This window comes from Arachis stenosperma, chromosome 4, assembly GCF_014773155.1.
Source record: "Arachis stenosperma cultivar V10309 chromosome 4, arast.V10309.gnm1.PFL2, whole genome shotgun sequence".
Taxonomy (NCBI): domain Eukaryota; kingdom Viridiplantae; phylum Streptophyta; class Magnoliopsida; order Fabales; family Fabaceae; genus Arachis; species Arachis stenosperma.
In genome coordinates, this window is record NC_080380.1 from 98,173,015 (window position 1) to 98,197,263 (window position 24,249).

Genomic DNA, 24,249 nt, shown 5'->3' on the forward strand with positions numbered 1-24,249 from the left:
CATGCCTATTGGATTAGATGAATGAGTGCTGAGTTGGCTTTGTAAAATGCCGTTAGATTTTGGACTTCTATTTAAAAATGGACTGGGCTGAGGCTGGTATAATACAGTAGATTTTATGTGATAGGAAAAGTCCGGCACTAATGCTTTAATATAAAATAATACAAAAATACTATTATCAATGTAATGCTCTAAATAAGTTATTATAATTAATATAGGTTTATATGATTTATATATTAGATATACAATCAGCTATATGTATTTAATTATTTAAAATTTTGAAATAAATAATTCAATTACATTATATTATTTTTTTATTTATCTAATGAATATACTTGAATTGGGTCTAATTATAAGAATAAAATTAATTTTAAGTATAAATACAATAAATAAAAATAAAAACTAGTATCATAAATGGCTCAATATATAAAATATTAATATAATTTTTTCAAAAATGATTCAAATGCAAATTATGTGTCACTACCATATGAAAGGTACTATTTAAATTAGGTGATTATTTCGTTACGATTATTAATTTATATGTACTGGTACGATATAAAAGATGGACGAATAAAAATTTATCACGTGGATTATATTTATTTTTATTAGTATTTATTTTTATTTAATTTCTAAAATTTAATTTGTTCAAGTTTAGGTGAACAAATAACGAACTGTCACAGTAATGATCATCTTCTAAACAACCAAATGTCAATTATAAGCTCATTATTTTTTTTATACAATTTTCTATGACACTATGTATCTTCTAATTTTATTATCTATCTTTTTTATGGTTGTCGAATGTAAATTTTACTTCAAACAATTATAGTTTACGTGTTAATCTAACTTTTTATTTTCTCCATGACGTTATATGTTTTATTTTGTCATCAATTTAATGATTTTTACTGTTTAATTTTTTAAACTTTTATTATATTATATGTAAAGATATTGTATATAAATTTTTAAAATAAATTAATAAATTCACTGATTTAGAGTATATTTTTTATTCTTAGAACTAGCAATAAAAAAATATTTTTTGTATAATACACGGTTAAATATATGCATAAAATATTGTTTCTGAACATGTGTTAAAATTTATTTAAAAACCATAAAAAATGTAATTATTTTAATGAAAAAGAAAGAACAAAATTTTTAAATTAAATTTCTATTATTTCATACGAACATATTTTTGATATAATTGTTTAATTTTTTTGATATTTATATAAAATTCTAGTTTCAAATTATAAATGTAAGTGTATTATCAATGGTCATTAATTTTATTATTAAATGTGTATAAAAATTAATCAATATAAAATTAGTTAGAATAATAATTTATCCATAAACTAATCAAAATATTTTAACTTGAACTATGAAAAATAAAAATTTTGTTTTTGATAAATTAAATATAGTGAATAATATTTTAATAATAAAACTTTTTACTAATTCCTTTTATTTTTTAATCTGAGTTATATTTTTAGTTTAATTAATGATGTTTAACGAAATTGATTTTAATATCTATATTTTAATATCTATATTTTAATATCTATATTTTAATATCAATTCAGTTTCGTGTATATAACAATGATAACATTTAAAAAAAATGTTAGTGAAAGGCCCCTCCAGCAATATTATTATGTCTCAAATTGACCCCAATTTTTTTTCTAAATTAAAAAAGTAATCTTGGTCCTTTAAGAACCATAATATACTTTCCTCACCGTAGAAGGCTCCTTGCTTCATATATGTTCTTATCAAATCTTTCAGAATATTAAATTAAGAGGAATATTATAGAATAGCAAAATTTGTTGTTTTTAATTAGTTAGTAATATTCAAAAATAAAAACTAAAAATATGTTATTAGATTGTTAGATTAAAAAATTAATTTGGTTTAGTCGAGTGGTCATTAGCTCACTCGTCCGTTTAAATAAGTGTCGTCTCATCTTGTACATACAAAAATTTATGAATTAGTAACAAACTTTTAAATGGAGCCGATATGTGATGGATTAATCATCAGCAATTAATAAGGATTAAAAAAATACTGTGAATAACTAAAAAATGGTTAGACTAAAAAAATTAGATTAATAGTTATAATTATTTGTCAAAAATAACAAATTTTATTAGTCCTAAAACTTTTCTCTTAAATTATTATAAACTGAGACACAAATTTACAGGACGCAACCACCTAAGTGTTTTCAGTTTAAAAAGATCAAAATATTTAAAATTGGGCTCAATTTTGCTTGCTTATTCTTGTTTTTTCATATAGTAAATATTAAGTAAAAATAAACTATATATTATTTTATTTTTAACATTTGGACTGGTTCTTAATTTCATTTGTAACGTTTGAAAACGTTCTATCTTTATTATAAATATCTTATTTCATCTTATTTAATATTTCGGTAAAAATTAAATTTTTTTTTCTAAAGATATTATTTTCTTCTATTATGATTTTCTTTCAAATAATAATAAAAATCATAATTATAATGGTCATTGTTCTTATGGAAGTTAGTCACTATATAGTTTGTCCGCTAATTAGTGATTTCAAATTTTCCTCTAAGATGAGTTATACTTTGACACTGAGAGAATAGGGAGTGAGTACCTGTAAAAGGTACTTCGATGCTCAAATTAGTTAGTGGATAATAAACTTTGCAAAAAATGCAATATCTCAAATAAATGTTTTACCTCCTCTTTTATATTTAGGATGAAGTATCAGCAGTTATGCTTTCAAATAATTCGTCTTAATGAAGAATAATGACATATTGGAACATTTTGATATTTGCTTTAATGCCCGCTATGGGTAATCGATCTATAACGTATATAGACGAGTTATAATGGCTATATCATAACCCCCAAGTTTGGCCTAGTGATATTTTGATAAAGCAAGTTGAGCTTTTTGAGTTATAACTCGGCGATATGAGTTATAGATATAGAGCCCCCAAATTAACTTACTTTATTAATATCAAGCTCGGACAGCTCGATAGACCATTTTATCACTTGTCGTAGTGGTTGCTCAGTTCGAACATTGATGATATGACTCTGAAAAATGAAAATAAGGATGGAGACGCCTAGCTAAGAATACCATGGCTAAGGGTAGCTGTTCTATCTTTGGATAGCGCAATTCAGCATTTTGTCGAGATTTACTAACAAAGTAAACATGCCTTTGTACCTTGTTTCTTTATGTAAAAAGAACAGAACTAACAGCCCAGTCAATAATAGGTAAATAAAAATAAAAGCTCGTCTCCTATTTCAGATTTTTTCAAAATTGGAGATTTTGAGAGTATAGTTTTAAGGTTTTAAAAGGCAGTTTCACAATCATCATCCCACTTAAAGTTATTTTTCTTTTTGAGTAATTGAAAAAATGCAAGAAGATTTAAAAGTTAAACAAAGTAAAAATCTTGATAAAGCATCAAGTCTCCCTGTTAAGCATTGAACCTCCTTTATAGTTCGAGGACTTTGCGTTTCCAGAACAGCTTGGCATTTGTCAGGATTTGCCTCTATACCTCGCCATGTAAGCAAAAAGCCGAGGAATTTACCGCCCTGGACACCAAAGTTGCATTTTTCAAAATTTAATCGCATGTTGTATTTTCTGACTTGTGCGAAGATTTTCATAAGGTCATCTACATGAGACTTGCCGATCTTGATTTTTGTGACCATGTCATCAACATAGGCTTTCATGTTCCGACTAGTTTGCTTGGAGAACATTTTATCCATAAGTCGTTGATAAGTAGCCCCTGCATTCTTAAGGCCAAAAGGCATAACTTTATAGCAAAAGTTACCATATTTAGTTATAAAAGCAGCTTTATCTTCATCTGATGGATACATCAAGATCTGGTTATAACCAGAATATGCATCCATAAAACTTAAAATGCCAAAACCAGATGAATTATCAACTAAAATATCAATAGATGGTAAGGGATATGCCTTTGGAACATGCTTTGTTTAAATCAGTAAAATAAACGCATATGCACCATTTACCATTATGTTTCTTTACCATGATAACATTAGCTAACCATGTTGTGAACTTGATTTCTCGATTGAAGTTTGCATCAATGAGATTTTTAGTTTCTTCCCATGATGCTTGTTTCTTTTCCATGCCAAGGTTGCGCTTTTTTTGTACTATAGGTCAAATTGATGGGTTTATTGCCAGCTTATGAGATATTACAGAAAGATCGATGCCAAACATGTCGATGGGAGTCCAAGCGAAGAGATAAGCATTTTGTTGAAGAAATCGGGCGAGTTTCTCTTTCTCGCCTACCTGCATAGCTGGACCTACAAAAGGAAACTTGTTTGGATCGTTAGTTAAAGAAGCTTTTTGTAACTCCTCCATTGGGGTGGGGCAATCTTGAATGTCGGCCGTGGATCTAACTCAGCTAATGATGGAAGCTCGAGCGAGTTATGGACAACATTTATTTGTTCACCTATAGCTCGACTAGATATAGGCATTTTGAGAATGATGTTAGAGCAATGCCGAGCTTCACGGAGGTCACTGCGAATTGTAGCAACAAGGTTATCCTACACATGAAACTTAACACAGGGATGAATTGTAAAAATGATAGCACCGAACTTATTCAAAACATGTCGGCCAAGAATTAGGTTATGAGGACTAAAATATTTAATCGCAAGGTATAGAACATCTAGAGTTTTGGTTAAAGGATTCTCACCAAGTGTGGTGTGTAACCACACTGATTCTAACACAGGTACTCGTTCACCTGAAAATCCCACCAGGTCTCCAGTGGATGGTTGCAGAATGTTATCACTCAACTTTATTTTATAAAATGTAGAGTAAAATAGGATATTGATGCTACTTCTGGGGTCCAACAGTACTTTGTGAACTATTAGATCTTCTAGTTGAATAGAGATAATGACTAGGTCATCTAAATTGAGCTTGGTTGATTTGAAGTCAGACAGTTGGAAAGTCATTTTAGAAAAATTGGAAAAATATTGAGAATTGTTATAGGTGCCTTCGACAGCAGGCATAGCTCGGTAAGTACATTTGCGAGCCGAGCTTGAGGCTCCGCCACCAGTAGAGAAAAATGCACTTCTGGGGCCCACTTGGTAAGTGTTTGGGCTAAACTTTAATGAGATCCACATGTTATGAGGTCTCTAGGGCATGAAACGCTGGCTAGGGGGTCCTCTCTGGGCGTTTTGACGCTGGTCTCTGCTCTTTGGGCGCTGGACGCCTGGAAGGGGTAGGAAGCTGGCATTAGACGCCAGTTTTGGGCCTTCTAATTCGAAGCAAAGTATGAACTATTATAGATTGCTGGAAAGCTCTAAAAGTCAGCTTTCCAAAGCCGTTGAGAACGAACCATTTGGACTTTTGTTGCTCAAGAAAAGTTCTTCTGAGTGTAGACAGGTCAGATCCAGATAGTATCTGCAGTACTTTCTCTGTCTCTGAATCAGACTTTTGCTCTAGCTCCTCAATTTCAACCAGAAAATACCTGAAATTGTACAAAAATAAAAAAAACTCATAGTAGAATCCAAAAATGTGAATGTAACACTAAAACCTATAAAAACTTAATAAAAACTAAACAAAACATACCAAAAACTATATGAAAATGATGCCAAAAAGCGTATAAAATATCCGCTCATCAAGTATTAATTCGAAAAGATAAACATTTTTGAGACTTTAACTGTTTTCTCATTATGTTTTTACACCAGTTCTTTACTGCTTTGTTTATTATCTTGTTTTATGCGTTCTCAATAACAAACTTTTTTTACTATTTGCCTGACTAAGTCTAGCAAGATAACTATTGCTTGCTCAATCCAACAATCTTCATAGGATCGATCCTCACTCACCTGAGGTATTACTTGGACGAATCGGTGCACTTGCCGGTGGAGTTGTGCGAGTTCTAATTTTGCGCACCATTGCCCTACACAATGCTCTATATAGGTGTGCCAGGCATGACGATCCCCAACTAAATTATATGACCCCAGCAAAGTTACGGAGTAACAACAGAAACTTCTAGTACACCCCTGCCCCAGACTTATCTCAAAACATAATGGTCCCGAATAATAACATTATGTGCCACCTCACGTACCTCTGAATGTGAATATCATCAGCCAACACTAAACAATCTTTTAGTCTTCGAAACCACGTCAACTTGATGAAGCTTCCTCTACACTCTGTCTTCCTAGGTGCATCACCAAATTGATCCAAGCATTCATCCTCTAACGCCTCATAACTACTGAGTGTCGGTCCTATAACTAGCAAACCATTCGTCGGAAGACCAAGAATTATCACCACGTCTTCCAGCGTCACAGCACACTCACCAACCGAAAAATAGAATGTGTGAGTCTCAAGGTGCCATCTCTCGATCAAAATATTAACCAATATCGACTGACATTGGACAATTCCAATCAGGGAAACATGATAAAAGCCAGTCCCCCGTAAATGTCCCTCCACAGTTTGATTGTACAGATCCGAAGGTATGTAGTGGTCACATTGCAATATCTGTGAACCCTACAAAATGTAGTCATAGATCACATTAAACAAATTTAACCTTATTTAATTAACAAATTAAATTTAATAGAAAAATTTTCATCATCAAATAACCAGTAAAACATAATCATAATAACACACTATAAACCTCGGTTAAATTAGTAGATAATTATTCAATAAATTAGTTTTTAATAAGGAGGATTAGAAATGTGAATATTATATTAAATTAGGATAGAACTCATCGAAATGAGAATTTTGACACTAATTTCGAAGAAAACAGTCTAAGATTGGACCGAATGGGCCGAGTGGGTTGAACCAGGCCCAAACTGGACCGTCAGTCCAACCGGACCAACACATTAAATGAGTCCGAAAGCCTCTTTCTTCTTGATTTCACCTGCAGCAGTGTGAAAGCTCCAGGGAGAAGGAAACACTCCCGAACCCCTACGGTAAATTTCCAACTCCCGTAACTTCTCCGTCCAAGCTCCAATCGCCGAACCGTTTGCAGCCACGCGTTCACCGCGTTGAGCTCTATGTTTCTACCAGAACAATTTTATAGGTAACTTGTTATTTCATCTCAGCCTCTTCTTTCCCCCAATTTTTGAAATTTGAGAAGGAATGTTGAATTTCTTTGATTTATGATGTTTTAGGATCCAATTAGCTTGAGGAAAACGTTCAATCTTACTTATGTGAAGCTTGGGTAAGGTGAGAATATGATAATTCTATTTTAATTTCATTGGATATGAGCTATGAGTATTAAATTGGATATATATGTGTTATAAATGTGTATTAGGTTGTGAATAAATAATTAGAGCTTGAAATTGTGAATACAGAAACTTGGAGGAACTGATTAGTTGAGTTTTGAGAGGCTGTCTTGGTTTCGAATAAATAGCTATGGTCGTTACGTGGAAATCGGCCAAGGTATGGTTTAGGTTTCTTGCATTTAATATGTAAGGTTCTGTGAAAACTTAGGCTAGATGACCATAGGATAAGTTGGAACATATGTGAATGTTGTGGTTTAGTGTTTTGTTATTAAATATGAATTGATGTGGTATTGATTAGTTGAAGAATTAATGAAATGTTAATCAATGAGTTGAGGACACAAATGTGTAATTCATAAATTATGGTTTGATTGTGAGACTTGGCTTGTATATATAAGCAATTGTTGTTGGTGGTTTTGGCTTGTTGTGATAATTGTGGATGTAAGTATGATGTTTATGGTGGATATGGTGTTGAGAAAATAGGACTTGTTGATATTAATATGTGCAGGTGAATGTATTGGGACTATGAGAATTGTTGGAATAAGAAAAGAGGTTTTGCAAGTTTTTCTAAAAAGTTGGTTTTTGGCCGAATTTCGGCAAGGTATAACTTGGCTTTCGGATCCTTAATTTGTTCCCAACTTGTTTTAAAATGAAAATTGGGTTCGTGATGTTTATGCCACTCAAAGAACAGGTGAAAAATATTGTAAATTGAAGAAGTTATAGAGTTTGAAAGTTATGCTTGTAATCTGTTCTGTTTTGGCAATTTTGATTTTTTCTACTACTGCAAGCTAGCTTCTGCACCAGCTTTATTTTTTTTAAAGAAAGTACACCCACGCGTACACGTGGAGTGGATTTTTGGTGATGCATACACGACGAGTCCATGCGTGCGCGTAAGGGGTAAACAAGCATGTTCACGCGTACGCGTGACATGAAGGTTTCACCTACGCATACGCATGACGAGGGATGCGCGCGTGAGCTGCGTTTTTACAATCCCACGCGTACGCGTGACACCTGTTCCAGCAAACATAATTTTTAAGGTTTTTAAAACCTATTTCAAGCTACTAAACCTCTATTTTCATTCTATTGGTCATAAATAATAGTGTTAAAACTGATAATCAGATGAAGTTAGGAAATGAGGATAACTTGAAGGTGAAGCAAAGTTGAAAAAATGAATTGATTATGAGATGTTATGGAAGAGTCATATATGATACTTGACTGGATATTCTGATAAAAAATTATGTAAGATACTTGGCTTGAATAATTAAATGATCTGAGATATGAGGTTCCTTGGATAAAGTGCCGTGGCTTGCCACCACGTGTACCAAGTTGAAAAAGTTATGCATAGACTCATGGGGATGCACGTCGGGAGACAGTCTAAGTATTTTTAGACTTGTCGGGTTGGCTGGATAACCGACAGATGAGCCTCATCAACCATAGGACAGACATGCATGATCTGCATATTACTTGAATTACTTGCTTGTGCATTAGTTGGATGTGCCTAACTGTATTTTCCATGTTAAATGTGTAATTGTTACCTGCTGTATTTGTAACCTTCTTGTGCTTGCTTTTATCTGTTTAACTGTCTGTGAAATACTGATGGAAATAGAGGTATGGAGGAAAGGCAATATGGGGTTTAGATTTAAGGTTAAGTTAAGTCAAGTTTAGGTACTCTTAGAAAACTACTTTTATGACTTCTATTTAATACTTTAAGCTCTATAATCTGACTGTCGGCATTCTAGGATTGCCTCTGGCATTCCCAAGACCTTATATTTTATGTGTGTGGCACCTTTAGCACACTGAGAACCTCCGGTTCTCATTCCATACCATGTTATTTTTCAGATGCAGGTCGAGAGGCATCTCGTTAGGCATCTGGACTCTTAAAGTGGAGTGGTTACTTGTTATTTTGTTATGCTATGATGTATATATATATGTACTTGGCTTTCTCTCCAAATAACTTGTTCTTTTTTATCCTCTTAGAGGTATTTGGAGAGGCAGGATTGTGTATATAAACTTTTAGGTTTTGGATATGTATATGTATATGTATATGTATATATATATATATATATATATATATATATATATATATATATATATATATATGTGTGTGTGTGTGTGTGTGTGTGTGTGTGTGTGTGTGTGTGTGTGTGTGTGTGTGTGTGTGTGTGTGTGTGTGTGTGTGTGTGTGTGTGTGTGTGTGTGTGTGTGTGTGTGTGTGTGTGTGTGTGTAAATATTCTCCGGCCAGTCTTGACTTGATGGGCTGAGTTAGGAGCTTGTTATTTTATATCTTTGGCATTCTATTCCTACTTCTGTTATCCTATGTTTAATAGTTATGGTTTTTTTAGCATGCAAGTTAACTCATTCCTTGACCGTTGCGCTTTTATTTCGCGATTTTTATTTCCTCTATTCTTCAAGGCTCCTAGCATATTATAATTCTTCTGCTATTAAATGTACATATTTTATTTTAAAGGTCGTAATACCACACCACCTCTGTTTTATGACTTAAGTGTAAAGCTTAGTGTAGTTGGGTGTTACATTATGGCATCAGAGCAGTTCGTTCCTATAGAGCCTGAAAGACGAACTGATTGTACTTTTGTGCATTATCTGTATATGTGTCAAGGTGCTATTAGGATATCTGACTGATATATTTGGCATATATGTTTGTGAGCATGCATTTGGAACTTAAAGCATTAAACATGCGATATTAAGATTGATCAACTTAATATCACTTGTTTAGTGTGTATAAGGACCAGATGTCGACTCGCGAACGCGGTCGCGGGCGAGGTAGAAGTAGGATAGGTATTGTTAAACCTGGTTTAGCAGGGAATGATCCAGTAGACTTTATGGCTGCCCTGGGAAATATGGCTGTAGCTATGCAGGCGACAACCGAGGCACTAGGCAATCAGATGAACCAGGGTAATCATGGGAATAAAAATAATGAGGACGGTCTTATGACGCTTGCTATATTTCTGAAAGTTCACCCTTTGACTTTTAGGAAACCTCAAATCCCACTAATGCAGATAATTAGATCCAGGCTATGGAACAGGGATTGCAGGCTTAACAGGTTCCTGAAGAGCAATGGGTTGAATTTGGAACTTATCAGTTGCAAGGTGAAGCTCAGTATTGGTGACTAGGATAGGATGTCCACAAGTTTCCTTTCGAGTACAACAGCGTGAATTTGTGCATGATTTGATTTGTTTGACTATGAATGGTCTTGATCTTATCTTGGGATTGGATTGGTTATCTAAGAATCTTGTTTGGTTGATTGTTCTGAGAACTCAGTACAATTTATGCCGGAATGGTCAGAAGCACCGGTTGTGGTGAATAGTTACTATTTGAATTCTATGATAGTAAATTGTTCTGGAACTGAATGTCAGGGTATTATGTTATTAACTGCGGGAGTATCAAGTTATGATCAGAGTTTAGAGTAGAATTCGGTTGTATGTGAATTTCCAGATGTATTTCCGGATGATATTAATGAATTTCCACCTAACCGGGAAGTCGAATTCGTAATTGAGTTGGTGCCTGGAGCCGGTCTAATTTCGATTACTCCTTATAGGATGTCACCTTTAGAAATGGCTGAATTGAAAGCTCAGATGTAAGATCTGTTAGGTAAGTATTTTATTCGACCAAGTGTTTCTCCGTAGGGAGCGCCAATGTTACTGGTAAAAAAGAAAGATGGGAGTATGCATTTGTGTGTTGATTATCGGCAGTTGAACAAGATCACTGTGAAGAATAAATATCCGCTGCCTAGAATCAATGATTTAATGGATTAGTTACAAGGTGCCGGTGTGTTTTCTAAGATTGATTTGCGGCCCGGGTATCATCAGATAAGGGTTAGAGACGAGAATATTCCAAAAACTGCTTTCAAGACGCGTTATGGCCATTATGAGTATATAGTGATGTCTTTCGGGTTAACTAATGTCCCGGCAGTATTTATGGATTATATGAATAGGATTTTCTGACCTATCTTGACAAGTTTGTTATTGTCTTCATTGATGACATTCTTGTTTATTCTTAGACTGAAGAAGAGCATGCTGATCACCTACGAACTGTGCTGTAAATTCTGAGAAACGGGAAGTTATATGCTAAGTTATCTAAATGCGAGTTCTGTAAGAGTGAGGAGAAGTTTCTTGGTCACGTGGTGAGCAAACAAGGAATAGCTGTGGATCCTGCTAAGGTGGAAGTAGTGATGAATTGGGAGTGACTCACTTTAGTGACAGAGATTAGGAGTTTCTTAGGTTTGGTGAGGTATTATCGGGGATTCATTAAGAAATTTTCACAGCTCGCCTTACGTTTAACTAAATTGACTAGGAAGGATACGCCTTTTATCTGGACTTCGGAGTGTGAGGAGAGCTTTCAAGAATTGAAGCACAGATTGACTACTGCACCCGTGCTGGTATTGCCTGAACCAAGTGAGCCGTTTGAAGTGTACTGTGATGCATCGCTGAAGGGCTTGGGGTGCGTTCTGATGCAGCACCAGAATGTTGTAGCATATGCCTCACGGCAGTTAAGGCTGCATGAGATGAACTACCCGACACATGATTTGGAGCTTGCTGCTGTTGTGTTTGCTTTAAAGATTTGGAGGTATTATCTTTTTGGCGTTAAGTTTCATGTTTTCTCAGACCATAAGAGTTTGAAGTATCTTTTTGAGCAGAAAGAGTTGAATATGTGTCAAAGGAGGTGGATGGAGCTTCTGAAAGATTACGATTTTGAATTGAATTATCATCCAGGAAAAGCGAACATTGTGGCGGATGCCTTGAGTCAAAAGTCTTTATATGCAGCTTGGATGATGCTACGGGAGGAAGAGTTACTAAAGGCATTTCAAGGTTTAATTTTGGGAGTTAAAGAAGAATCTGGAATTCTATGTCTGAGTCATTTGCAGATTTCAAGTGATTTTAAATCAGAACTTCTGAAGGCTCATCGAGATAGTAAAGCATTACGTAAGGTATTGCCAGCAGTTGAACAAGAAAAACAGTGGGGACTATCAGAAGGTCAGGATGGTTTGTGGAGGTTCAAGAATCGGATTATTGTGCCAGATGTCAGAGATCTGCGACAGAGTATTTTGAAGGAAGCTCATAAGAGTGGATTCTCTATTCACTCGAGGAGTACTAAAATGTATCAGGATCTGAAAGCGATGTTCTGGTAGCCAGGTATGAAGAATGATGTGGCATTGCATGTATCTAAATGTTTAACGTGTCAAAAGGTTAAGATTGAGCATCAGAGACCATCAAGAACCCTTCAGCCTTTGGAGATTCCATAATGGAAATGGGAGAGTATCGCAATGGATTTTGTGATAGGTTTGCCTAAAACCCGATCTGGTTGTGACGCTATTTGGGTGGTTGTGGATCGACTGACAAAATCAGCTCACTTTCTTCCTATCCGAATAAGTTGCACAATAGAGGAATTGGCTCGAATGTATATCAAAGAGATTGTCAGGTTACATGGCATGCCTTCTGCCATTATATCTAATAGAGATCTCCATTTTACATCAAGGTTCTGGGAAGCTTTTTAGCATATATTTGGGACTCAATTAAGCTTGAGTATTGTGTATCACCCTCAGACAGATGGTCAGTCAAAGAGAACTATTCAGACCTTGGAAGATACGCTAAGGGCTTGTGTATTGGACCAGCCGGCGAGCTAGGATCGGCATATGCCATTAATAGAGTTTGCTTATAACAATAGCTATCATGCGAGCATTGGAATGGCTCCATACGAGGCTCTGTGTGGTAGGAAATGTCAGTCTCCACTATGTTGGTATGAAACTAGAGAAAGAAGTTTGTTAGGGTCTGAGATGATAGCTGAAATTATTGAATAGATAAAGGAGATTTGTAATCAAATACTTATAGCCCATAGTCGTCAGAAGAGCTATGCTGATCAAAGGCGGAAACCTTTAGAGTTTGAAGAAGGAGAACATATTTTTCTGAAGGTAACACCAACCACTGGAGTGGGAAGAGCTATTAACACTAAGAAAATGAATTCCCGTTATATTGGACCGTTTGAGATCCTGAAGAGAATTGGGCCAGTGGCTTATAGAATTGCCTTACCACCGTATCTTTCAAATTTTAATGACGTGTTTCATGTGTCACAGCTTTGGAAGTACACTCCTGACGCAAGTCATATTCTAGAACCAGAACCAATCCAAGTAAGAGAAAATCTAACACTTCCAGTAATTCCAGTGAGAATTGATGATACTAGTATTAAGCGATTATGTGGAAAGGAAGTATCATTGGTAAAAGTAGCTTGGAGTCGAGCTGGTATCGAGGAACATAATTGGGAACTTGAATCAGATATGCGAAAGGACTATCCACATCTCCTTTCAGGTAACTAGATTTGAATTTTGAGGGCAAAATTCTTTGTTAGTTGGGTAGGATGTAAACCCCAGTTAAATTAGTAGATAATTAGTCAATAAATTAGTTTTTAATAAGGAGGATTAGAAATGCGAATATTATATTAAATTAGGATAGAACTCATCGAAACGAGAATTTTGACACTAATTTCGAAGAAAACGGTCCAAGATTGGACCGAACGGGTCGAGCCAGTTGAACCAGCCCAAACTGGGCCGTCAGTCCAATCGGACCAACACATTAAATGAGCCCGAAAGCCCCTTTCTTCTTCATTTCACCTGCAGCATCGTGAAAGCTCCAGGGAGAAGGAAACACTTCCGAACCTCTACGGTAAATTTCTAACTCCCGTAACTTCTCCGTCTGAGCTCCAATCTCCGCATCGTTTGCGACCACGCGTTCACCGCATCGAGCTCTACGTTTCTACCAGAACAATTTCATAGGTAACTTTTTATTTCACCTCAGCCTCCTCTTTCCACCAATTTTCAAAATTTGAGAAGGAATGTTGAATTTTTTCATTTCTAATGTTTTAGGATCCAATTAGCTTAAGAAAAACATTCACTCTTGCTTATGTGAAGCTTGGGTAAGGTAAGGATATGATAATTCTATTTTAATTTCATTGGATTTAAGCTTTGAGTATTAAATTTAATATATATGTGTTATAAATGTGTATTAGGTTGTGAATAAATAATTGGAGCTTGAAATTGTGAATACTGGAACTTGGAGGAACCTGATTAGTTGAGTTTTGAGGGGCTGCCTTGGTTTCGAATAAATAGCTTTGATCGTTACATGGAAATCAGCCAAGGTATGGTTTAGGTTTCTTGCATTTAATATGTAAGGTTCTGTGAAAACTTAGGCTAGATGACTGGTGCACGAAAATTACACTCACACTATGTAATTCCGCACAACTAACCAGCAAGTGCACTGGGTCGTCCAAGTAATACCTTATGTGAGTAAGGGTTGATCCCACAGGGATTGCCGGCTTGAAGCAAGCTATGGTTATCTTATTATTCTTAGTCAGGATATCAACAGGGTTCTTAGTTTTAATTGTAAAAAGTGAAAAAGCATGAAAGGAATATTTGTTACGCAGTAATGGAGAATGGGTTGGAGTTTTGGAGATGCTTTGTCCTTTGAGTTTTTGCTTTCCTACTGTCTTCTTCTTCATGCACGCATGTCTCCTTCCATGGCAAACTGTATGTTGGTGGATCACCGTTGTCAATGGCTACCAGCCGTTCTCTCAGTGAAAAGGGACCATGTACATGGCTAATCATCTGTTGGTTCTCACTAATGTTGGAATAGGATCCATTGATCCTTTTGCGTCTGTCACCACGCCCAGCATTCATGAGTTTAAAGCTTGTCACAGACATCCCCTCCCAGATCCTACTCGGAATACCACAGACAAGATTTAGACTTTCCGGATCTCAAGAATGCTGCCAATTAGTTCTAGCTTATACCACGAAGACTCTAGACTCATGGAATGAACGCTCTGTTGTCAGGAGAGGCGGTCAAACTCGTGAGCCGGAAATCCAAGAGATAAATGATGCGAAATTTTACAACCCACACTACTAACCGGCAAGTGCACCGGGTCGTACCAAGTAATACCTTACGTGAGTAAGGGTCGATCCCATGAGGATTGATGGATCAAGCAACAATAGCGTTTAATAGAATTAGTTAGGCAAGCAGAAAATGGTTTTGGGATATTCAAAGAACATTAAACAATACTTTAAGAATTTCAGAAAACAAGCAGCAATGAGTTGGGAATAAAATATTTGAGAAAGCAGTTAAGGTTTCAGAGTTATCTAATTTCCGGATTAACTTTTATTACTAATTAATTTAATCATGCAAGATTTAATTTTATGGCAAACTATATATGACTAGACCCTAATTCCTTAGACCTTCATAGTCTCCTCTAAAATTCATTAATTGCCAATTCCTTGGTCAATTAATTCCAATTAGAAGGTGATGATCAATTTCTAGTTTATATGCCAAAAGAATCCTAATTATCCACAAATAAGGGGATTATATGTCACGTATCCCTTTAAATACAAACAATTAAAAATTCAGTATAATATGTTTTCAAGTTGTTGTTCAAGTAAAGAGCTTTTCCAAGTTTTACGAGAACTCAATTAGAACATGGATCATACTTCCGTTCCACCCAATGTTCATAGAATAAAGAACGAAAACAATAATTGAAATATAAATCAAGACATGAATTAAATTAAAAAGATCAAACGAATCAATCCATGAAAATAGACAGAGCTCCTAACCTTAACAATGGAGGATTAGTTGCTCATGGTTCAGAGAAAAAAATAAGGATTCTCGTAACAATATGTGTCCCTGTCTAAATGTACAGAGTTCCTATTATATTACTAATCCTAATTTAAAATCTAATTATCTAAAAATAATATCTCTTTCTAAAAGATAAGATTTGAATTTAAATTCGAATTAATTAACAAGTCTTCAGCTGATGGGTGGGGACCACTTGCTTTGTCCATTCTGCAGCTTCTAATCTGTGTTTTTTGGGCTGGAAACTGGGTCAAAAATAGCCCAGAATTCGTAACCGGCATTTTCTATATTATTGCAGATCGCGCATGTGACGCGTCCGCGCCGTCCACGCGCTCGCGTCATTTGTGCAGATTTCAGTCCACGCGTTCGCGTTAGGCACGCGATCGCGTCATTGCGATTTCTCCATTCCGCGCGGTTGCGTGAGCCATGCGTCCGCGTCGGTCTTTGCTGGTCATCTCTTTGGTTTCTTCTTTTTCTCTGCAGAAACTTCATCAAATCCCTCCAAATGCTACCTTAAATAAATAAAATTGCACAAAACTCAAAATAGCATCCATAGTGGCTAAAATATAATTAATTCTTAATTAAACTCAACAAATTAGATGTAAATTCACTAGGAAAAGATAGATAAGATGCTCATGCATCACAACACCAAACTTAAACTGTTGTTTATCGTCAAGCAACCAAAACTAATATAGGCTTGGGATGTGAATTTGCATGAGAATGAGAGTTCAATTAAGCTCATGTCTCTTTTTATAGTGGGGTTTATAACTGTAATCCTGAATAGGTTTGGCATCTCACTCTCCTTTGAATCAAGAATGTTATTGTCATTCGGAATTAGAATCCGGATAATATTATGAATTCTCTGATCTTTATATTTCAGTTTAATCCTTGAACACAGCAAAATTTACTTTAATTTATTTTTCTTTGGTGCTTTGCACCTTGAGCCTAGCCATGACTTTAAATATTTTGTCTCAAGCTTTACTTCACACAGAAACACCACAAGCACTTAACTGGGGAACTCTCTTTGAGTTCTGATTTTTCTTTTAATTACTCCCAGACAGTGGTGCTCAAAGCCTTTGGCATACTCTGTTAAATGCAATTGATCTCGATTCTAAGTGTTTTGTCTCAAGGATTACTTGACACAATCACACCACAAGCATATGACTAGGGAAACAACTCTTTGAGCTTTTAATCATGTCTGACCTCCCTAATCATTTATGTTCAGAGCCTTGGACCTTGCTTTTATTTATTAATTATTATCTATTTTTTTTTTTTGCTGTTTCTTTTGCTTCAAGGTTTAAATTTTTGTTTATTTCAGAGAAGTCATAATAATTCTCTAAATTCCTGTTCCTTATACCTCAACATCCCTTGATTCAAATTCAAATATGCACTATTTATATCATGCATTCAGAATTACCATTAATACCACCATATTTAAGTAAATAAGACTATTCTTAAAATTAACTCCATTTCTCATGTCATACATCAATTCTTTTTCTTTTCTTTTTAGATTCAAGTTAAGTGAGTGGTACATGAAACATCTTTTCAGCATTAAAGCAATTAAAAGAAAACTAAACTAGTCCTAAGATTTTAACTAATAAAGGATCATGCAACAATCAAAGCAAAATAGCAGAAAGTCAAAACATAACATAGAAAAAAGAGGGGCGGAATAAAAATGAAAGGAACTCAACCACCTTAGTTATCCTAGCGGTCGCTCTATTCTTCAGGTTGTGCTCCTCAATGAAGATGATTCGCCTCCCTTTTGTGCCAGAAAACTAGTAAGCGCAGCGTCCAACAACACCAAACTTAAAGGTTTGCTTGTCCTCAAGCAAAAAAGAACTAAAAATACAATAGATGGAGATTATAAGGAGAGAAAAATAAAAGGATAAAAGAATAAGAGAGAATTTAGGATTGGGAGAGAGAGAGAGAGAGAGAAAACTGGGCGGCGCAAGCGACGCGTACGCGTACGCGTGGGTTGCGCATTCTTCATAATGACGCGTTAGCGTCAGGAACGTGTCCGCGTGCCCTGGATTTTGTGCGATTCGTGCAAAGCCAGCCGCGCACCCGCGCGACTCTCTGTTCGCATGGCTTGGGAGCCAAATTTTTATATGACGTGTTCGCGTCATGCATGCGCTCGCGTGGATGGCCATAAGTGCAACCGGCGCGGACGCTTCAGTCACGCGTCCGCATGCCCAAATTTATGTTTTTAGCACACTTCCTGCCCCAAGCCAGCACAACTCTCTGACCGAACACTCCTTTACGTCAATTTTGCAGGTCAAGCATACGCGTCAATGACGCGTACGCGTGGATGGCAAAAATTACAAACGACGCATTCGCGTGGGGTACGCGTACGCGTGGTCATGTTTGTGCGCGAAGCATGAGTCCAGCGCCATTCCCGTGCAACTTTCTGTCAATTATTGTTTTTCATGCACACATGATTGACGCGTTCGCGTCAATGACGCTTGCATGTCGTGTGCTCTTTCTCTCTTCTTTTTTTTTTGATTAGCTTGAGGTGTTCGATTCCTATGGTAAAATAGCTGCATGATCAGAAAATTAGTAAGAACTCAATAAAATACTAAGAAAACTACTACTACGAAAAATAGCTAAGGATACGAATTTATCGGGTTGCCTCCCGACAAGCTCTTCTTTAACGTCACTAGCTTGACGGTTAGCTCTGCTAGTTCAGCAGATGAGTGGACCTCTGGCAATCGATCTCACCTCCAAGATAGTGCTTCAACCTCTGGCCATTCACTGTAAATTTTCTGTTAGAATTCTCTTCTTGTATTTCCACATGACCATACAGTGAAGCTTGGGTAACCACAAACGGTCTTGACCATCGGGATTTTAGCTTCCTGGGAAAGAATTTGAGCCTTGAATTATATAGAAGCACTCTTTGTCCTGGCTCAAAGACTCTGATGGCAATCTTCTTGTCATGCAGTAGCTTAGTTCTTTCCTTATAGAGTTTGGCATTCTCATAGGCTGAATATCTGAATTCATCAAGCTCATTCAGCTGAAGCATTCGCTTGATTCATGCAGCTTCTGAATCAAGGTTCAGGTATCGGATTGCCCAGTAAGCTTTATGCTCCAGCTCAACTAGCAAGTGACAGGCTTTGTCATAGACTAACTGATAAGGGGACATGCCAATGGGAGTCTTGTACGCTGTCCGATATGCCCAGAGAGCATCATCAAGCTTCCTGAACCAGTCCTTTCTGGAAATACTGACGGTCTTCTCTAGAATCCTCTTAAGTTCCCTGTTGGAAACTTCAACCTGTCCACTTGTCTGAGGGTGATAGGGGGTTGCCACTTTATGACGGACTCCATATCTTAGCAGAAGAGAGTCCAGCAGTCTATTGCAGAAATGACTTCCTCCATCACTAATGAGTGTCCGTGGGACACCAAACCGGCTAAAGATATATCTCTGAAGAAAGCTCATTACCACTTTGGCATCATTGGTGGGCAAAGCCACAACTTCCACCCACTTGGACACATAGTCAACTGCTATTAGAATATAGTTGTTTGAATGTGAGGGTGGAAAAGGTCCCATGAAATCAATACCCCACACATCAAACAACTCAACCTCAAGAATTCCCTGCTGTGGCATTTCTTGGTTGGCAGGGAGATTTACAGCATTTTCACATCTACTACAGTGCTTCACAAATGCTCGTGAGTCCCTGAAGAGAGTCGGCCAGTAAAACCCGCTCTGAAGGACTTTTGTAGCTGTCATTTCACCACCAAAGTGGCCTCCATAATCAGACCCATGACAGTGCCAAAGAACCTGCTGCTTTTCCTCATCCGGGACACATCTTCGGATTATTCCATCTGAGCACCTTTTAAAAAGGTATGGTTTTTTCCAAATGTAGTACTTTGCATCAATCAGTAGCTTCTTTACCTGTTGCTTATTGTACTCCATCGGGATAAAATTCATGGCCTTATAATTTGCAATGTCTGCAAACTATGGTGCCTGCTGAATGAGGAATAATTGCTCATCTGGAAATGTCTTAGTCATGGCTGTGGGTGGTTGTACTCCTGCTTCAAGCTCGATTCTGGAGAGATGGTCAGCTACTTGATTCTCTGACCCTTTCCTGTCTTTTATCTCAATATCAAACTCTTGAAGGAGCAACACCCGTCTAATTAATCTTGGTTTAGAATCCTGTTTGGTTAGAAGGTACTTTAAAGCAGCATGATCAGTGTAAATAATAACCTTAGAACCAAGTAAATAGGACCTAAATTTATCAACAGCGTACACAACAGCTAATAATTCCTTTTCTGTAGTTGTATAATTCTTTTGTGCATCATTTAACACACGACTGACATAGTAAATGACATATACAAGCTTACCATGCCTCTGTCCTAAAATAGCTCCTATAGCAAAATCACTAGCATCACACATTAATTCAAATGGTAGATCCCAGTCAGGGGGAGCTATAATGGGGGCAGAGGTAAGGTTTACTTTTAGAGTCTCAAAAACATGCATACAATCAGAATCAAAGATAAAAAGAACATCAGCAACCAAGAGGTTGCTTAGAGGTTTAGCAATTTTAGAAAAATCCTTTATAAATCTTCTATAAAATCCTGCATGACCCAAGAAACTCCTGATTGCCTTAACATTAGTTGGTGGTGGTAATTTTTTAATTACCTCCACTTTTGCTCTATCAACCTCAATTCCCTTACTTGAAATCCGGTGTCCAAGAACAATACCTTCTGTAACCATAAAATGGCATTTTTCCCAATTTAAAACAAGGTTTGATTCTTGACACCATTTCAAGACAAAAGATAAATGCTTAAGGCAGGATTCAAAAGAATTACCAAAAACAGAAAAGTCATCCATAAATACCTCAATAAACTTTTCAACCATATCAAAAAAAATTGAAAGCATACACCTCTGAAAAGTTGCTGGAGTATTGCAAAGTCCAAAAGGCATTCTTCTATAGGCAAATACTCCAAAGGGACATGTGAATGCTGTCTTCTCCTGATCTTGACGATCCACTGCAATTTGATTGTATCCAGAATATCCATCTAGAAAATAATAAAATGCATGACCAGCTAACCTCTCAAGCATCTGATCAATGAAAGGCAGGGGGAAATGATCCTTCCTTGTAGCATTGTTGAGCCTCCTGTAGTCTATACACATTCTCTATCCAGTGACTGTTCTTGTGGGAATAAGCTCATTTTTTTCATTCTTGATCACTATCATCCCTCCTTTCTTGGGAACTACCTGCACAGGACTTACCCAAGGACTGTCAGAAATAGGATAAATAATTCCTGCTTCCCATAATTTCATTATCTCTTTTTGGACCACCTCTTTCATAGTTGGATTGAGTCTCTGATGAGCGGATAATTTGTATGCTTTTTGGCATTGTTTTTAGTATGTTTTCAGTAGGATTTAGTTAGTTTTTAGTATATTTTTATTAGTTTTTAATTAAAAATTCACTTTTCTGGACTTTACTATGAGTTTGTGTGTTTTTCTGTGATTTCAGGTATTTTCTGGCTGAAATTGAGGGACCTGAGCAAAAATCTGATTCAGAGACTGAAAAGGACTGCAGATGCTGTTGGATTCTGACCTCCCTGCACTCGAAGTGGATTTTCTGGAGCTACAGAAGCCCAATTGGCGCGCTCTCAACGGCGTTGGAAAGTAGACATTCTGGGCTTTCCAGCAATATATGATAATCCATACTTTGCCCAAGATTTGATGGCCCAAACCGGCATTCAAAGTCACCTTCAGATTTCCCAGCGTTAAACGCCGGAACTGGCACCAAAGTGGGAGTTAAACGCCCAAACTGGCACAAAAGCTGGCGTTTAAGTCCAAGAAGAGTCTCTACACGAAAATGCTTCATTGCTCAGCCCAAGCACACACCAAGTGGGCCCGGAAGTGGATTTTTATGTCATTTACTCATCTTTGTAATTCTTAAGCTACTAGTTCCCTATAAGTAGGACCTTTTACTATTGTATTTGAAGTCTTGGAATCTTGGTAGCTATCTTAGACCATGGGGCTGGCCTCACGGCCATGCCTAGACGTTGTTCTTATGTATTTTCAATGGTGGAGTTTCTACACACTATAGATTAAGGTGTGGAGCTCTGCTGTACCTCGAGTATTAATGCAATTACTATCGTTCTTCTATTCAATTCCGCTTGTTCTTATTCCAAGATATCACTTGTTCTTCAACTTGATGAATGTGATGATCCGTGACACTCATCATCATTCTCACCTATGAACGTGTGACTGACAACCACCTCCGTTCTACCTTAGATTGGGTGAATATCTCTTGGATTCCTGATACACGATGCATGGTTGATCGCCTGACAACCGAGCGCTCGCCTGACAAACGAGCCAGCCATTCCGTGAGATCAGAGTCTTCGTGGTATAGGCAAGAACTGATGGCGGCATTCAAGAGAATCCGGAAGGTCTAACCTTGTCTGTGGTATTCTGAGTAGGATTCAATGATTGAATGACTGTGACGTGCTTCAAACTCCTGAGGGCGGGGCGTTAGTGACAGACGCAAAAGAATCACTGGATTCTATTCCGGCCTGATTGAGAACCGACAGATGGATAGCCATGCCGTGACAGGGTGCGTTGAACATTTCCACTGAGAGGATGGGAGGTAGCCACTGACAACGGTGAAACCCTTGCATAAGCTTGCCATGGAAAGGAGTAAGAAGGATTGGATGAAGACAGTAGGAAAGCAGAGAGACGGAAGGGACAAAGCATCTCCATTCGCTTATCTGAAGCTTTCACCAATGATATACATAAGTATCTCTATCTTTATCTTTATATTTCATTCATCATCTATACCCATTTGAGTCTGCCTGACTAAGATTTACAAGGTGACCATAGCTTGCTTCATACCAACAATCTCCGTGGGATCGACCCTTACTCGCGTAAGGTTTATTACTTGGACGACCTAGTGCACTTGCTGGTTAGTTGTGCGGAGTTGTGATAAAGAGTTGAGATTGCAATGAGCGTACCATGTTGATGGCGCCATTGATGATCACAATTTCGTGCACCAAGTTTTTGGCGCCGTTGCCGGGGAATTAAATGTCCTAATTACGATTTCGCATTTGTTCCCTGCAATAACAGTGCCAAGTTTTGATCCGGCAACAGCACCAAGTTTTTGGCGCCGTTGCCAGGGATTGTTTCGTGTATGGACAACTGACGGTTCATCTTGTTGCTTAGATTAGGTATTTCTCAGAGTTCTTAAGAATGAGTTCTAGAGTTTCATGATGATCAGTTGAAGTCTGGCTGGCTGTGAAGCCATGTCTAATCTTATTGGACCGAGGTTTCAACTGATCATCACAAGAGCAAAAATCTGATTCAGAGACTGAAAAGGACTGCAGATGCTGTTGGATTCTGACCTCCCTGCACTCGAAGTGGATTTTCTGGAGCTACAGAAGCCCAATTGGCGCGCTCTCAACGGCGTTGGAAAGCCGACATTCTGGGCTTTCCAGCAATATATGATAGTCCATACTTTGCCCAAGATTTGATGGCCCAAACTGGCATTCAAAGTCACCTTCAGATTTCCCAGCGTTAAACGCCGGAACTGGCACCAAAGTGGGAGTTAAACGCCCAAACTGGCACAAAAGCTGGCGTTTAAGTCCAAGAAGAGTCTCTACACGAAAATGCTTCATTGCTCAGCCCAAGCACACACCAAGTGGGCCCGGAAGTGGATTTTTATGTCATTTACTCATCTTTGTAATTCTTAAGCTACTAGTTCCCTATAAGTAGGACCTTTTACTATTGTATTTGAAGTCTTGGAATCTTGGTAGCTATCTTAGACCATGGGGCTGGCCTCACGGCCATGCCTAGACCTTGTTCTTATGTATTTTCAACGGTGGAGTTTCTACACACCATAGATTAAGGTGTGGAGCTCTGCTGTACCTCGAGTATTAATGCGATTACTATCGTTCTTCTATTCAATTCCGCTTGTTCTTATTCCAAGATATCACTTGTTCTTCAACTTGATGAATGTGATGATCCGTGACACTCATCATCATTCTCACCTATGAACGTGTGACTGACAACCACCTCCGTTCTACCTTAGATTGGGTGAATATCTCTTGGATTCCTGATACACGATGCATGGTTGATCGCCTGACAACCGAGCGCTCGCCTGACAAACGAGCCAGCCATTCCGTGAGATCAGAGTCTTCGTGGTATAGGCAAGAACTGATGGCGGCATTCAAGAGAATCCAGAAGGTCTAACCTTGTCTGTGGTATTCTGAGTAGGATTCAATGATTGAATGACTGTGACGTGCTTCAAACTCCTGAGGGCGGGGCGTTAGTGACAGACGCAAAAGAATCACTGGATTCTATTCCGGCCTGATTGAGAACCGACAGATGGATAGCCGTGCCGTGACAGGGTGCGTTGAACATTTCCACTGAGAGGATGGGAGGTAGCCACTGACAACGGTGAAACCCTTGCATAAGCTTGCCATGGAAAGG

At 37.3% G+C, this 24,249-nt stretch overlaps 1 protein-coding gene across 1 annotated transcript; it reads left to right on the forward strand.

The window, feature by feature from the left end:
- Positions 1–12,466: 12,466 nt before the first annotated feature.
- On the forward strand, positions 12,467–13,513 carry LOC130975228 (uncharacterized). Its single transcript, XM_057900047.1, has 3 exons — positions 12,467–12,621; positions 12,750–12,849; positions 13,001–13,513. The coding sequence occupies exons 1-3, from the start codon at positions 12,467–12,469 to the stop codon at positions 13,511–13,513; spliced, it is 768 nt and encodes a 255-aa protein (XP_057756030.1).
- The last annotated feature ends 10,736 nt before the right edge of the window (positions 13,514–24,249 follow it).

Bases quoted from the DNA above. Each gene is read 5' to 3' on its own strand.
- LOC130975228 (XM_057900047.1), top strand. From the start codon at position 12,467: ATGGATTTTGTGATAGGTTTGCCTAAAACCCGATCTGGTTGTGACGCT. The intron at 12,622-12,749 runs GTTACATGGCAT...ACCCTCAGACAG, and splicing joins TATATCAAAGAGATTGTCAG to ATGGTCAGTCAAAGAGAACT. The intron at 12,850-13,000 runs GTTTGCTTATAA...ATTATTGAATAG, and splicing joins CGGCATATGCCATTAATAGA to ATAAAGGAGATTTGTAATCA.